The following is a 17,338-nucleotide window of genomic DNA, read 5'->3' as shown; positions in this document are numbered from 1 at the left end:
TGGATGCAGTTTACCAGTTTGCTAAATTAATTATTTTTATTTAAGTAATCCAATCTCATTTATTTTTTCCAGTTTTGCCTTGAGAGTTGGTCTCTCTTGCTGAAAAGCTAATGGACACAGTAATGGACATACCCTGCTAGCAAGGAAGCAACTAAAAAGGTTCTATAGCTAGCTTGATAGCTACTTGATAGCTAGTAATAATTCTAATTTTAATGATTACCACATTTTCTATATATTTTATACCCACTACTACAAGATACCCCATGGCTCCCCATTAATGTGACCAATTTAATTTGACTGATTTAACTTGGTAGCACAATCATTTTTTTATTTATTTTACTTTTGGTTGCCATACACAACCTTTAGACTTACTGGAAAGTGGAGATAGTGTTATTCTTTTGGGAACACATTACACCCATGGGTTGTCAGTTCTTTAATAAATATATGGTCGTGTGGTTTCTCACCTCCACAAGCAGTGTACGGACAACGGTATCGATTTGTCCCCTCTCAGGCACGGTGACCACCTCATTGCCACACAGCTCCTCAGTGCTCAGGGCTTCTGCACTCACTGTAATGTTCACCCGACCTTAGAGTGCAAAGACAGAGCCTCATGAAAAGCTGCCAGAGGATAGGAGGTCTAAAATGAAAAAAAAAAAATCTGGGTACTTCTCAGTTATAGTCCAAACCTATCCAACACACAATAATATTATATTGGCTTCAGAGATAATATATTTTTTAACCAGGAATGTTTTAATTATTATTTTCATAAGTAAACACTAAGCCCAGTGTAGAGCCCATAATGTGCCATGCAGAGGGGGCACTGTGACTCACCCAAAGTGGTTGCCGTGACGACCCAGGTGAAGGTCTCACTCTCCTCGCCACAGAGACATCGCCTGTACTGGCAGCCATCGCACGGCTGGCCTGTAAACTGTGCCGACTCTCTCAGGCTGACATGCACCTGCGAAACAGGAAAACCACTTACAGTAAGAAGGGGAATTGATGATGAGAACAGTTCATTAGCCCATCTAAGCCACATTTCCCCCACTGTCTCTCTTTTTCACCAGTGGCAGTTCTTGGCCTGCTGACAGATCCATCCATCCATTATCAGTACCTGCTTTGTTTCATTTGACTTTGGTAAACTAAGATTGGCAAGTTAGATTTAGTTGTTGTTGAAACTGCAAAACTGTGTTTCATCCATCCGTCCATTATCTATATCTGCTCATTCTGGTCAGGGTCTCAGGGGCGTACTTGACCTATCCCAGCATGCATTGCACGAGAGACAGGAATACAGCCTGGACAGTTTGCCAGTCCGTCATAGGGCAAACACACCATTCAATCACAGGGGCAATTCAGACTCTCCAATTAACCAAGCCTGCATGTCTTTGGACTGTGGGAAACCGGAGTACCCCGAAGAAACCCATGCAGACACAGCACATTTTATACATAGTCTCCCCCATTTCAGGCACCACAGACCAGAAAGGTGGAAGTGATATGGTGACCTGAATCAAATTAATGATATGATTCAATATAATAATATAATATCAATACATGGAGGCTGACACAACTCTCTAAGACTGCAAGATAATGATGCCTTCTTCTCTACAGAGGCTTATAAAATCACTGATGGCCATATGGAACATTTGAATTTGCTGAAATAATGTTTTTTTTAATCTACTTTGTGTATAAGGTATTATGCTTGTCGGTTTTTACGCATCTAGTGAACATATTAGTGTAAAAATGAATATATGTCTTTGCTAAGTAACATGATTTGTCTTTAATTTCTGTGAGAAATATTCAATTGACTTATTTGGTTAATTACCCCTATCATTAGCAATCACCTGAGATTTAACCAACATTGGAATACATATATATGCTTTCAATACTTAACCACTCACTGTTTAGATAGAGACATTCTTTACTGATTTTTGTTCGGAACCACAGCAGACCGTGGTATAACCATGGCTGTGCAGCGAGCAGTGCCTCACCATGATGCACTTGGAGAGGTAGTTGAAGACCGTGGCCTTCAGTGGGAACACCTCTTCACGGATGACGGAGTACGGTAGTGTCAGGCTCACAAAGAAGGGCTGGAAGGCCGTGAGGCTTGTGCTGGTGGCCAGGCCGAATCCTGCTGGAGAGGTGCAGAACCCGCTTGCTGCCCATTTGGTAATAGTGTCTGGGACGGTCTGCTCCACTGTTACTCTGCCTGAATCTCTGTAAGAAGGGGGAAGGAGAAGGGGGCACAGCCCATCAAGAAATGCAGACTACAGCACAGACGGACCACGCTTACCTTCAACCCTGTTAAGTAAATGATAGCTTACAGCATATAGATCAGCTGATATTGTAAATAGCATTAAATATCCAGATGACTTAAAAATTAGTGAAATTGCGCTAAATTTAAGATACTTATCAATCAGCTATCAAAAGAAATTTAGAGTGCGTTTTCCCAGCACATACTATTTACATTAATAACATTCTTAGATGTGATGGACACAAAACATAAACTACCATGGGATGTTACTAGTGAGATTGTATATGACATGCCTCAAACTTTTATCTGTCTGTCATTCTGACTTTGACAAAACTTGCTTAGAACAATAAACAAGTTATTAGGCTGAGGATGTTCTCATTATAACATTATCTCACACCACAAGGGAATCTAATCAGAATGTCTCCCAATGCTTTCAGTTAACTTTGCAGAATTATGTGCTGTGGACTGGCTGATGTGGTCTCAGAAAATGCGTTCAGATTATTTTGGGATCAATTACTCCTACAGTATGACACCCAAAAACAAAAATCACCACTAAGCATCTCCCTGGACCATTACTGTCACAAGATACCACTGTATCTATCTATCCTTTGTGTGGCTAAATGCTCTCTAGGATGGGTCCCTTGGTCAGTGATACACACCCCACCGGTACCAGCTCCCAGATCCAGGTCTCGGGGAACAATGTGCGAATGGTCTCCTTGGGTGGTTGTTTTGCTCCTACATCTGGAACTACTTCTTTTGCTGCTGAATGCATAACTGGGAACAGAAGCCTTTCTCCATTAACAATTCAATCTGCCCAGTGTCCAGAGAACAAAATAAAATAAAGAAAGGAACACATGCAAAATAAAAATAGTAATAATCTAAACAAATTTTCAGCAAATTAAACTATATTAATTACTAAAGCAAGCATGATTAAAAGCCCTTTTTCATGCATACCCCATGCAGTAATATGTTCCATAACCATCTACAAAAGCATCAAAATCTTACAAAAATGAACAAAAAAAATTGAACACAGACATTACACGTGGCCCAATGTCATTGTTGCAACACCCTCTTCTAATTCAGGAAACCATCACACAAGCACTTGCATCCAAAACACATGTAAGCAACTGACTGTTTTCTGTTTCAGCTACTGTGCCAGGGTATTGTTAAATTGACAAAGTTGTCAATTAATGATAAAATGAATTCTCCTGATCAACCAGAGCATTGAGTGTCCAGTTATGCGTCACACACTAAGCTGGCACTGACACAGTCTGTATTTGACCAAAGCTGTGACGCAATCAACTGCCCTAGCAGGAAATGCCACTTCAGGCACTTGAGAAAAACTTTTGGCTTCTAATGCAGGCAGAGCCAGTAAGGTCCTAATGATGGGGGTGCAATCATTTCTGGTTTAATGGTCCAGGACAAGCATCTTCATGTGTAACTGAGGGTTCACATACAAATGAAGTTTATTTATTCTCTTGTAATCCCTTGAAATGTAGCGTCCTGTTGTTATGACATTACATGGACACTCTCGAGTGATTTGCAGTAGTGGATAACATCAGTGTTGTCCAATAGTGAGACTAGGTGTTTCAATTTGTCCCCCGGTGAATTCAAGGTAAAGAAAAAAATCAAAATACATTTGATTTGCAGTTTGATTTTAAGTTGTACAGTACTTCAGCAGCAAAAGCAAAGAAAAGATCACCATACCTATACGTCCCCCACCAATCGGTCCCCAAAGTCTATGCCGCATTTCAAAGCATGGAACAGGTTTTTTCATGTCTGAGTTTGTCAGGGCCTTAACACCAACTTCCTTTAAAATATGAAAAGTTGAAATGTTCATCACTACATTGAGGCAAAAATCAATGCAAAGGCAAAAATCCCAGGCAAAAATCATGTCTGCTAGGCAGACTCTAATAGGATGGCATTTTAAATTATTTACTCAGCACCTTTATTTAAGGTGATTTACACAGATTACATTTCATGTATTATCCACCTACATAGGTGGGGAATTTTTTGAACAACCTCAGACACATATCGTTTGCCACAATAAGTCAAACCAATTATCAGTTTACCTCTGAATGCAACATGCACACACAAGGGAGCCATACAATCTGTACAATGGGAACTCTTCAGTAGAGAGCAGCACTAACCTTGTGGCTTGGAACTTGAGATTACAATTTGTTTTTTAAATTATGGATGTGATGTTTTAGCAATACAATACCACTTAATTTGATCCACTATGTAAAAAGCTGCAGGTAGTATATACATTCAAATTCCAAACCAAAAGCACCATGAAACTGTAGTTCAGCTATGAGTGTCCTTAGGAAGCCAATATGTGGCATGATTCAAGATGCATACCCTAAAGATGTCGTAGACCTCATCATATTGGCCCTGAGCAAAAAATGGATGTGGGAGTAGACGGTACCAAACTGCTTCTAACGGGCAAGGGGGAAGGCATGGAGCGGGATCACTGTCTTGGATAATATGTTGATATAGAGACAACTTTTGGACAGGCAACTTCTCATAGACCTGAAAAAGTTCAGAAATAGAAATATTTAAGTGGGAATGTGAGGAAGGAGGGGGCATAATCAAAACGGTAGAGAGCCACAAGCTGCTTGGCAAAAAAGGACCAAATAATATCAAATCATTTCCAATGATTTTTAGTAATTTTAAAATGAATCAATTAAAAAACGTCTCACGTGATGCAAATGTGCCCTCTGTGCAAACGCTCTCCATAGCTCATGGTTGAACATTGCTAGCATATCTTTACAAAGTACGCGGAGGGCTTGTTAATGCTTTAAATATGTATGTAAACATGTTATAAATGGTAAGCTATTACTTTTTAGTATCAAGATGAGACAGTGTATACGAGGAAAAAAATTAGTGATAATGAGTATTTATTTATTTATTTATTTATTTATTTATTTATTTATTTATTTATTTATTTATTTATTTATTTATGTGGCATGCAACTCAAGTAGCCCATCCCACATGGGATTACAAAACACTGTTACAAAGTTAAAAAAAATAGGTGAAAGAGAAAGTGAGGACAGGATAGTACCCTTGACCATATGAAAATACTGTCTCTGTCTCTGTTGCACAAGCTGAATCAACACTCCCACACAAGGTTAAAATCACAAAGTACACATTCCTTTCTGTAATGTATCCACCCATGGCTGTGATTGGGTCGGGCAGCTCAGGGTCTCTGCTAACCTTCTGTGCACTCAGCTCCTTGTCTGGTCTCATCAGGAGGACGCTCTGGTCGATGGCCCTCAGGGAGCACAGTGACCCCGGCTTGGCCTGTACCTGCAGGAACGCTTTTTCCCCAGGGAGCTCCTGGGAGGAGGAGAACTGGAGGGACACCTGAAACAAAATAAAAACAGAGTAAGCAAGAAGGGACATTACACAAAACCATGCAGTATACCTTGCTGGCCTTTCTGCCATGTTGTGCGGTTGTAGCTTCGGAGAGCACTTACTGAGTGAGACACAGTACCATTTCCTGTGTTGCTTCCTCCTCTCACAGTAAAGGTAAACCAAATTGGTGAAAGATGGTAAGCAAAACAACCTGCTGATAGGTTACCACACTTTGAAATGTTGCTCACTGTTGAGAAAGTAGGTTCCTGAGTGGCTCAGGCTGTAAAGAAGCTCAATCTGGGGCCTATAGTCTCAGGTTTGATCTGGCAGGTGTATGGTAGGTCTAAGTTGTGCAGAGCCCTTGGCTTGCGGTTACATGAGTTTCCAGGTGCCCACATGCTCTACCGGTTAGAAACACACCTATCTGGACTGCAGGGTATAAAACTGGCTTGCAATTTGTGCCTTGCATGAGTGTATACACTTCAGCATTTACATTAAGGGCACCAGATGCTTCAGATACCACTAGACAGTGAAAGGCACAATTGGTTATTCAAAATAAGGGCAAAAAAGGAAAAGATGGGAAATAAATCACTTAGTCTTGGCAGCCATATGGGTTACACACATCACCCACCCACACTGTTCACTTTATTACACAGCCTCCTTGTCCCTTCTCTCCCTAGAGTCTAAGTAAATAGTGAATGGTAAACACAGTAAGGTTGATCTTATGGTGTGGTTTATAAAAATGTGTGCTGTTCTGGGATATTCATGTTCTTTTATTTTAATTTATTTATTTATTTATTTCTCCTTTATTTTACCAGCTGAGTAGCACAGAGGTTTCCATCTCTTTTTCAAGGGTGTCCTGAGAGTTCTAACCATGGAATGCTTTCTGTGGACCTGTTAAAGAGTGTGATGGTTCTCACTGGAAATCAGGTGGAGTTTACCTTGTTCTTGAAGCACAACTGGATGGGAAAGTTGAAATTGTCTGCTACAACCTCTCGATTAGGCAGCACTGTGTACACCACCACCTGGGCATAAGGGGCCAGATCTTCAGTCTGCTGCAGGGAGAAAGACAACTCCCCTCTCTTAACTGGAACAAAAATGAAATGGGCTGTTTCTATCTGTAAGATGTTTGCCTCTGACACAGTATTACACATCATAACATGATATGGGGGCATAGTGGCCAAGTTCTTCTTTGAGCATCTTAGAAATATAAAGCAGCTGAGAAGAGCAATCATTTCTCAAGAGTATGTCACCTTCTTCTGCATTCAGCGTCACTTTAGAATGCCCGTGCTGCACAACGCTCCCTTTGGACAACACCTGGGTGACAGGAGAGGGGTAAGCTGGAGTCAGCTGAACTGGAGGTGGGCAGTTATGTAATATCAATATCAAAACATCTTCTATCTGGAGGAGATCTGCAAAGCTAAACCAATTAAACTCTTTCAGCCTGATGAACTCCTTCAAGTTCAGAAAGCAAAACTGTATATGTGAATCTGGCAGTGTAAATTTGGAGGGTAAATGAATGCCATAATTAGGCCTCACCAAAATTAAAAAGCCAGAGAAGAACTCACCAAGTAGAAAAAGTCTAGAGTCTTCTTCTCCTTAAGCTCCTCCCCTCGGATGATGTAGCGTGCCAGGACCTGGCCGTCCTGATCACAAGGAAGCGGTTCTTTTGCATGCTGGATGCTCAGATAGCTCATGCTCTTTGAAAAAAATAAAAAGACAAAATGGCCTGCAGAGCACATACTGGGTCCACCCTCTTTACAATGGGCCTGTATTCAATGAGGCAGAAAGAAAAAGAGGACATTTCAATGTTTCAATTTCAAGTTTATTTCTATATCACATTTCATTCACATGTAAATCTAGTGCGCTTTACACAAAATGCAAACATGCATATATGCATATATAAAATAAAGTGAAAAAAACAAAGTGAAAAAATGCATAAAGTATACATAGATAAGCAAACACATTCTTGTATGTACTGCACATATATATGAAATAAAAAGAAAAAAGTGAGAAAATGCATAAGCCATACATAGAAAAGAAAGCACACAAGTGAAAGCTCATGGAAAAAAATGAATAATTTGAGCCCACTCTTAAAAACAGCAAGAGTTGGAGACCATCTTAAGTAATCAGGAAGGCTGTTCCAGCATCTGGGCACATAATAGCAGAAAACAGCTTCAGCTGATCTAGATTTTGCCCTAGGGACTACTAAAAGAGCGGTGCCAGATGACCTCAGAGACCTGGTTGGTTCATAACCCACAAGCAGGTCAGAAATATACTGTGGAGCCAGGCCATTCAATGCTGTATAAACAAGGAATAAAATCTTAAAATCAATTCTTTTGGATACAGGAAGCCAATGCAGCGATCTTAGCACAGATGTAAAGTGATAAATTTCCCTAGTATCCCGTCATAATTCTCGCTGCAGCATTCTGGATGAGCTGGAGTCATCCTATAGTTTTCTGGGGGAAACTAGAGAAGAGGCCTTTGGAGTAGTACAACCTACTGGTAACAAAAGTTGCACCAGATTTCTTTGGGTGATAAAAAGTTGATCCTGTGACACTATTGATATAGCTGTTAAAATTAAGGTTGGCATCCACAATGACACAAAGATTTCTGGCTTGATCCTTATACTTTAGAGACAAAGGATCAAAATGAGCCTTAATTTCTTCTTCTTAGCTGTACTACCAAAAATAATCACCTCAGTTTTATCTTTTTTAGCTGTAGAAAATTATGGGACATTCAATCATTTATATATCATTCATGTTATAGTTAAATAGGAGAGGGCCTAGGATTGAACCCTGCGGAAGTCCGCATGAAATATTGACTTTTTCAGAAACAGATGTCAATAGAAATAAAATAATTCCTGTCCTGTAGGTAGGTCCTGAACCAGTTGAGAACGTGAACCAGTTGAGACCCACTTTTCTAAAATATTCAACAATATTAAGTGATCAACAGTGACAAATGCAGCACTAAGATCAAGAAGTACAAGAATAGAAAGCTTATTTGAGTCTGTGTACATCCTAAGATTATTTATGATTTTAGCAAACTCCACACAAAAAGGCTAGGATTCAAACCAACCTCCACCTTGCAGCTTGTGAGGCAACAGTGCTACCCACTGCACCGTGCTGCGCCTTGTCAAATTAGCCATTTGAAATTAGTTTATTGCTGATATCTGAAGAATGTAGATATCTCTTTTTCAACAAAGGTTTAATAACAGCGTTTTTTGTGCACTTGCGAAAACACGAGACTGACGAGAGACAAACCACAATGGGCTGTCCCGTTATTGTAAAATAATGTAGGACAGGGTGGTGATGCGGCCAAAGCTAAACCAAGGTCGCTTAACCACCCCCGAAGTACATTATTTTTCAATAACGGGTCAGCCCAGAGGGGTTTATTCCACTTACACAACAGGTTACCAACAATGACTATATATGGTTACTTTAATATTTATTGATTTTTATCGACTTAATCACCTGAAATTGAAATATTCTTCCATGGCCATTTGGGCATATTATTTTACTGTTGTCAAGCAAAACTCTTGTTGGTAGTTCTATTTGGACCGTTGTTATTAAAAAACTGGTTGGTAGTTCTATTTGACCGTTGTGAAGCAAAAACCACTCGTCATAAGGGACATTCCGTATTTGCGGAATGGTTGGCCTAAATGAAGCCAGTAACTAGAACCGTGATTCAACATTACCATCAATTGCAAAATTGGACATTGAAAAGAGGAGGGGACGTAACAACAAGCGTGTTTTGTGCTTTTGATGTTGTACAACTATACTTTTTTTTCCAAGGAGCTTTTTACTTTCCAGAGATAACCTGGCCTTAAGAGGTGCAATCTCATCAATACAGTTTTTAGCTCAACAATTAAAATGTTACACAAGGTCATTAACTGAATGTGTGGTGGGCACATTTGACTTAGGTATCATGTTCATAAAAATTTTTTAACAGTCCTTTCATCAATAAAAGAGAAAGAAATGATTTGATACTCTCATCAGACACCAGGAAATATATAACAACTTTGAAAAGTTAAAAGAGTTCATAATTATATGGCTGATTTATATGTAATTGGAGCCACGGGCCAAGATCAGGCTTAGTTTTTGAAGCTCAGTTCCTGGGGTGTATTCACAAAACATTTTATCCTAACACTAAGACTTCTCCTCGGGGGTACTAAAAGCTCCCAGCAAACAGCTTCTTAAAATCTATTCACAAAATTTTTAAGAACGCTTAAGCTAAGAGAAAGAGCAACCTTGTTGCTATGTATGATTTTGTGTCTCATGAATGAGCTTACTTATTATGCCCACAGTGATTGCTTGATAGGTGACGGTACAAAAAAGCACCTACAACATGGCGGTAAAAAAACTGTGCTTCCGTGGCTTCAGACCACTGTTCATGGAAAGTCAATGGGAAATATCACAGTCATTTTTTCCATTTGTGTTTTACAGTTTATGAATAGGAATTTATTTATGTCACTGTGTGGGCCCACTCACACAACCTTGTCTTCAGCCCTGAAATGTGTGAGGGTGACTGAGCTGGCATCAATCACACAGCAGGAAAAACATATAAGGCAAAAATAAAGGGAGGGGAGTCTTACATGTAGGTCTACACTTGTATCGAACCAAGAGCTGGTATCTAGTGAAAAGTGGGCCACACCCTCACTGTCAGAAGTCAATGACCAATTAGCAGCCCCGGGTCCGTGGAGGAGGATGGTCTTGTTGGCAATAGAGGAGCGGGCACCTTTCAAAATGATCTGAAAAGTATGACAAATGAATTTCAGCAAGTGCTTTACTGCAACAGCCATCAAACTGAAACAAACTCAAAAGCCCAGTAATGACTCTTCTCTTGCACATGTGGGCATGTACCACTCATTGCTTTTCTGCCAGTAATTTCTACTGTGAAATCAGTAATGTGACTCTCAGAGTCGCATTGTGGATTCTACACAAATACAATTTATTCAGTGAATAGTTTAAACCTGTTACACTGCAAACATTGGAACCTTCCAGACATTCTCCATAAAAGCATGCCAAGTTAAAGCTGTAATTTAAGATTACTGCACTAACTGTACACCAATACAATATCAAAACAACATCATGACTATGAAAGCCAGTTTGTGTACACTTCTGGTAAAACAAGAAACTAAATTTTGTAGTCATCGTTCCATTATGCAAGCTGAGGATTTTGCACAAATTCAATGCCATAAGCATTGACAAATTCAAATTTGTAAAGTGGAAAAATAAATAAAGGAAAAATCATAAGCAAGAATAAATTAAAGTGTTTTGAAATTTAAAAATGTAGTATTTTTCAATTGTATACAAAATATGTTACTTGTTGATGTTTGCAAGCAATCATTTTGCTAGTGTAAGGGAATTCAAACATGTAGTTTTGAGCTTAAGTTTATTCCCCCCATTGGAATACATTTGCCTGGTGCAATTACATGGCTCATGTTAAAATTTACCTTGGGGACATATTTTAACAAAATATGCGAGTCTCGAAGATTCTTATTTTTAAGGTGGAACACCCTTTCAACTCTCCTATTATGTTTCATATCAATGTGACCCATTTCAGTTTTTAATTTATAAGAGAAAACGTAGCGTAGTATGGCATTGTATGGTATCACCGCACCTCCGAAAATGAACCTTGGGAAAAAGAGGGTGGTTACCTTTCCGTCATAGTTTATTCCAGGCTTGAAAGTTGAAGGAGTGTCTTGAAACGCTATATAAATTTTATCTGGGATGAACTTCGTACTGCCAGAGCCTTTCAAAACAACACCTAATAAAACCAGATGGTTATTGTCAAGTTGCTGTCTGAGACCAAAATATCATTGCACAGAAAATCCTGAATTATTGTGCAAAAACTCAGCCCTTCACTGCCATTAATTTAAAATAATTTTAAAGCCATTTCTAAAAATAAAAAATTAAATAAAAATAAAAACACTGCCAATACGTTTGTATGCAGGATGCAATTATTCTGTAATTTTTTTTATAAGGAAAAGTTTACTCTGGGTTTAAAAAAAATATATATTATAACGTTTTTGTCTAAAATGTCCTTCATCACACACATATACCATCTGGGCCAATGAACAAAAACAAACAAACAAACAAAAAAAACACAGAAGCTGAAATATCAAAAAATCAAGGAAAGCAAATTCCTTCCTTGAAAGTATTTCTGTTCACTGCAAGTAACAACTCAAACAGAATTTCAAAATTTGTTTTGTACTTCTCATAGTTATTTCAGTACATGTTTCATTTCCTTTTGTGAAATTGATGTGTTCATCCAGACAGTTGCTAGGGATTCATTTTGATGAAAGATGATTTTTCTCTGAGAGAATGCTTTTAGATCAAAATAAAAATGAATAGTAAAAGAAAAAATCACAAACATTCCCACCTGTTCCATCTTCCTCCATTGTACACTCCACAGTAAGGCTTTGATAAATTCTATCGGCAGATAAAATGCTTGTTGCATTGATGTTTGTTGCACATCCAGTCTTGTCAGTCTAGGGTAAACAATGGTAGGGGTCAGCAATATCCAAAGCATAATCGTAAGAACCAGGTTAAAAGTTACTAGTTGGTTATCCATGCTAGTACTGGCTAAATAGGTAGAAACATGGTATGAAAACTGAACAAATGATAACTAGCTGTACTATGGATGATTTCAGTTGACATTATTATTTCCCCTCTTACTGAACAATAGCAACTGTTCTGGTCAATCAGGCACCTGCACGTTTTGTAGTCCTCCAAAAAAATAAAATAAATAAATAACTTTGTTACAGGATTGCTTCATTAAAGCTAATAGTTTGCATTTTAACATCATATTCATTGCTTCACTTCAAATTCAACAAAAAAATAGTTTCACTGTCCGAATACTTATGGACTGCATTATATATGCACTGTTGCCTTAATGTACTTTTTTGTTTTCATTACTGTTTGGAATGTTTTATTGGAGCCAGTTAACAGCTTTGACAGGGGTTTTCACTCTGATATTGCACCATTTGAACCCCCGACCACCAGGTTGTTTGGTGAAATCAGTGGTGCTGCACCTGCATCATTGTTTCCTCACCCTCATAGTGTATTCCATGCAAACAGCACGGTCATAATGCGACCAGCGGTGAGTCAGAATCTTGCGGCACACCTTTGCCTTCACTGAACCCAGGACAGGCTTCCCATAGGTGTACCTGATCAAAAACACACAGCCATTGACTAAGATCACATTCCTACTGCAACAGATGAGAGAAAATTTCATCTTAGTATAAGCAGATACAGCTTCTCTTACTTACTTCCCACAAATATTTACTGGTGTTTTTCTGTCAAATATGACATGAGGGAGGTGGACTGTAACCTCAAACTTTGGCAGAACTAAAATCAAAAACAAACAAACATATGCCTCAGTGGTGGTCCAAGTATTTCTGCATGTTTTGCATTTTACACAAAATTCTCATAAGAAGGACCATGGCCTTAAAGGCACAAGGTTTTTTGCTGAATCAGACACACAGATTCTGATAGTATCCTCATTACATCTGATTCAACATAAAACATCTCTGTGACCACAAAAACACATCGTTACCATATTCAATGATTTCAAAAGTCTGGGTGGTCTTAATGCCCCTCTTTGTCCAGGCTGAGATGGTGTAGATGCCTTGCTTGGCCTCAAGTGTTGTGGGGTGGGACAGGTCCAGAATTCCAGTGGTGATTGACTGGTTCAACCACTGGGCAATGCGATTTGAATTAGGGTCCTGTAAAAGAAGGACAGAGGTACAGTATTAAGGTACAGACTTTCAAGGAGAGATAGTGATGGATGAACAGTCAAACTAATTTATATATAATTTCCCATGTGGAGTGAGCAACCCATGCAAATTGTTCCTGTATTCAGGGTTCCATACCTGCAACTCAACAGTCTGGTACTGAAAAGGAAAACAGAAGAAAAGTCAGTCACAGCAGTCACAGACCGGACACAAATGCTTGCTTCTCTCTTTGTTTCACCTCTACAAAGGAGCTCATCCTTTCTGCCAGGTATGTCCCTTGTGGCATTCTCATACAGTATAGTTAAATACTTACAACACATTAATTTGTTATCACAAATACAAGAAATCCTGAACTTACTGTTTACACATTAACATCAGTGTCTCCCTGTGTTTTCTGTTAACACACATAATGAACTCTTACCATTTCCTCATGAAGCAAAAAGCTGGAATCCAGGGAGACAATACGGAACTTGACTGCAGCAAAAAAAAAAAAAAAAAGATCAATAAAAATAATAAAAGGTTAGCAGTTGGGAGTCAAAATACGAAAGTATATTGCTTGTCTCAAGCTCTCTACAAAGCAATCATACTGTATTTTGTGAATCATATAACTTGAAATCCTATCGTTATATTTTTTGTTTCTCATATGAATCATACTCTTGCAGAGAGGCATCAATTAACTAATTTGCTGGTGACCACTTGTATGGCTGCTAATGGCTGTTACATTCTCAATAGTCATTTATGAACTATGATCCAGGAAGTGGATGGTTGAAAATTACCGGTTTGCCCTGGTTTGTAGATGGGCTTGTCTGTCTGTATGATGGTGAGGGAGGAGCTTGGTTTGATCAGGATTTTGGTCTTTTTGCTCAGAGATGTTTCTTCCCCCTTGATAGAGGCTTGAATGGTTGCCACGGTTTCAGTGTTAACAGGAGGAACCTGGAATTGACAGAGGAGGAATGTAATGAGAGGGTCATTCCCTAACCCATTTATCCCAGATTCCTGGACCAGACTTTTCCTGCTTATATCCTGGCTATATATTTTCCCTGATTAATCTTTGAAGCACTCCAAATTTAGAATCAAGGGGCTATTGTTGTAATTGAACTTTAGCTATAAACATGAGTACAATGCATTGGGTGCTGCCCCAGAAGCTGTCAATGTTCATTGTAGGTGTCCCCTTTAAGTAAATAAAAAAGAACTCACTCACAGGTGAAATAACAGTGCTAAAAACAACAACCTTCGCGTTATTTTGATTCATTTACTTTTTGTAATGCCCTATATTGAAATGTGCAAGACCATGTTATCACTACAATATCCCCTGTCGGTTCAGAAAAGCACAGTTACCCATTCACTCTCCCACAAGAGCATGAAGTCAGTTCCAACTCTGTGTTGTTATTAAATCAGAGGAGTTTCTCTTACACAGTTCTAATGACTGAAATCCTCCCCTTAGGTGATACTCTGCCATGTATGTAGCATTCCAGAGGGGTGCATTCACAGTTGGAACTACCATAGTCAGGATTTATACTGTAGAGTTTGAAGTCTACAGTCAGAAAATCAAGATGTACATTGTGTGGCGTGGATCGGGGCATGACCCCGCAGTGCCCCTCCCAGCCTTATATGCATCAGCTCAAACCTGCCACCAGGCCAGCTGTTCAGGACCCAGGACAGCGCCACTCTATGAAGCCCAGCCACAGGACCCTGGAGAGCGGCAACCTGGAAATTCCCCAACTCCCTCCTTTGCACTCAACGCACCTGAAATCAATGAGGCGACACAGCTGTCGCCACTCCAGGGAAATTGGCTGGGAGTTTAAAAGGAGGCCTTTGTTTCCCTTGAGGAGAGGAGTTTTTGGGCTGCAGCAGAGCTGTTAATACCTGTTTGTAACTTTTTCCTATCTTTCAGAATCCGGTGGAGACGCAGGATCACATCCCTCTTCCTGCTTTGAAGAGGGATCCCCTCAGCTGTCTCCCAGTTGTCGTTACCCCTAATTTCAGTTACTTTACTTTAATTTAATTTAGACAAGAAACTTTAGTTGTTGAGTATGGTTTTGTTTTTGTGCTTAATTTTTGTTAAATAAAAGGCCCTGTTGGGCTATTTTTCCCCAAACCTGCAGTCTGTGTATTTCTGTGCCGCCCGGCCTGCACCGTCATGCCCAGTGCGGTGCCACAATTGTAACCATGAGGTTAATTTCTGTCACGCTGACCAGAGTGCCTAGAGACAGGCATGTGGTGCTGTACTGCAATAATAGCATATGTTCTGCTACAGCCCTCAAGACCACACAAGAGAAACTTGAGATCCATATCTACACATTTATTTTAGAACTTTATATTCTGTGTGCATTCATTTTAGAACATTATATTCTGTAGGTTCTGGTATATTCTGTAGTTTTACATATCTCTTCTGCAGCTTACAAAAAAAGTTTAAACAAAGAGGTGGTAACCATAGAAATGAAAAATGTAATATCAGCTAACCTGGAACTTCACACAGCGATGGAACTCTGCTGTGACTAATTCCTCCAAGAGAGTGGTGCTACTGGCACCTATTTCCAGGGTAAGCATAAAAGAGAGTGGTCCCTTCCGGAGGACAATGTGGGCACAGATTGTCTCTGTGCTCCCCCCTGTTGTTTGGGAGGTCACTGTCACAAGATACATCCTTTAAAGGAAAGAAAAAAGGTAATGAAGATGGAGTTCATGGAATTACATATTTACCCATAAAAGAGACACATTTGAGAAGTCAAATTCTGAGCATTAGTGGAAGAAGAAAACACATTTGCTCTCAAAAAATAAAAAACTGCAGTAAAATATTTTGCTTTGGTTCCTCGTCTGATTTACACATATCTGATATATTGATCCAAATAATCTTACCTCTTCTGCAACACTTATCTATAACTTGGGTTTCAATCAAGAATAATGCTCTAATAAACATAAAAGAAAGACAAATTCAATTCACACTCTGATTAACAGTGAACTTTGTCCCTTAATTTAAGTTAATGAGAAATGTGCACCAGCAGAACCAGTCAAAAGAAACCACACTGCTACACTTACGGTTCATCTGGCTGTCTGGATTTTGCAGCATGCAGCAGCACACAGGCAATTAGCAGCAGCCCCAGCATACTGAGGGGGGAAGATCAGAAAATAATCAACCAATATGCGCACACTTAGTGTGTCTCATACGGTCCTCTCTGTCAGACAGGACATAGAGAAATAACTGTGAAAGAGCATGATTTATACCCAAAGGGAAATGGCTACCTCACCCACCTCATGACAGAGACACTCCCACACCCCTCCCCACCTGTTAGGTATTCGTACAGTTATTCCTGTGTACAGAGAATTTTATTTAACTTGCAGAGGTAAAAGACAGTGAAATTGTACTCACTTTTAAAAATACAAATTGAATCCAATCCGATTTTATGTTTTTAAAGTAGAAATGTCTGTTTATTGAAGAGAGAATGTTGGCACCTCTCATCTCTGAAAGCCAGGTAAATATTGATTGCTCGATCTGAGGGTTTTAAACATACTGTAAACCTGGAGAAAATAAGCACTTGCAAATATTTGGATACCTTTTCTGTAACTCAAAGGGCAAGCACATATCACACTAGTTTAACCTTTATCCCTTGTGAGATCTGGGGTGACTATCCACTTCTGTGCTAAACAAATGCACTAATGCTAAATTCACTAGGCAAAACAAAAGCAGCTCCTGAATTTCACATTAAAAACATATAAATAGTTTGAACAACATTTAAATAATTACTTTGTGGCAAAAGTAATGGTAGAATACATTAACTATAATATAATTCAACAGTATTTGTATTTTTATTATACACCATTGTGTAATTAATGTATGGTAAAATATTTTATGTAATGAATATTACAATTACAACAGAAATGTTAGGACATTCATGTCACATAGTTACCCCTTGGTGCTTACACCCGACTATCACGAACTGGAGATAAACCAGATTCTCATTTTGGGATTGGTAATCATTAATCTCCTGCAATTTTGTGGC

General features: G+C 39.1%; 1 protein-coding gene across 1 annotated transcript in view; it reads right to left on the bottom strand.

Annotated features, from left to right (window-relative positions):
- The window catches only part of LOC118235667 (alpha-2-macroglobulin-like), a 34,495-nt gene extending 17,941 nt beyond the window's left edge, over positions 1-16,554 (bottom strand). Inside the window, exons 1-21 of the mRNA XM_035433261.1 lie at positions 16,377-16,554; positions 15,804-15,984; positions 14,117-14,273; positions 13,762-13,814; positions 13,479-13,499; positions 13,163-13,331; positions 12,876-12,954; positions 12,659-12,773; positions 11,987-12,095; positions 11,262-11,371; positions 10,197-10,352; positions 7,171-7,371; positions 6,856-6,919; positions 6,544-6,689; positions 5,462-5,611; positions 4,607-4,777; positions 3,956-4,058; positions 2,908-3,022; positions 1,986-2,211; positions 832-958; positions 465-586 (exon numbers count right to left, since the gene is read on the bottom strand). Of these exons, the coding sequence (XP_035289152.1) occupies positions 465-586; positions 832-958; positions 1,986-2,211; positions 2,908-3,022; positions 3,956-4,058; positions 4,607-4,777; positions 5,462-5,611; positions 6,544-6,689; positions 6,856-6,919; positions 7,171-7,371; positions 10,197-10,352; positions 11,262-11,371; positions 11,987-12,095; positions 12,659-12,773; positions 12,876-12,954; positions 13,163-13,331; positions 13,479-13,499; positions 13,762-13,814; positions 14,117-14,273; positions 15,804-15,984; positions 16,377-16,444 (2,643 nt within the window). The 5' untranslated portion in view covers positions 16,445-16,554. The remainder of the gene's footprint in view (positions 1-464; positions 587-831; positions 959-1,985; positions 2,212-2,907; positions 3,023-3,955; positions 4,059-4,606; positions 4,778-5,461; positions 5,612-6,543; positions 6,690-6,855; positions 6,920-7,170; positions 7,372-10,196; positions 10,353-11,261; positions 11,372-11,986; positions 12,096-12,658; positions 12,774-12,875; positions 12,955-13,162; positions 13,332-13,478; positions 13,500-13,761; positions 13,815-14,116; positions 14,274-15,803; positions 15,985-16,376) is intronic.
- Between the last annotated feature and the right edge of the window lie 784 nt (positions 16,555-17,338).

Source organism: Anguilla anguilla, chromosome 9 (genome assembly GCF_013347855.1).
Source record: "Anguilla anguilla isolate fAngAng1 chromosome 9, fAngAng1.pri, whole genome shotgun sequence".
NCBI classification, from domain to species: Eukaryota; Metazoa; Chordata; class Actinopteri; order Anguilliformes; family Anguillidae; genus Anguilla; species Anguilla anguilla.
This window is presented reverse-complemented; position numbering and strand designations above follow the sequence as displayed.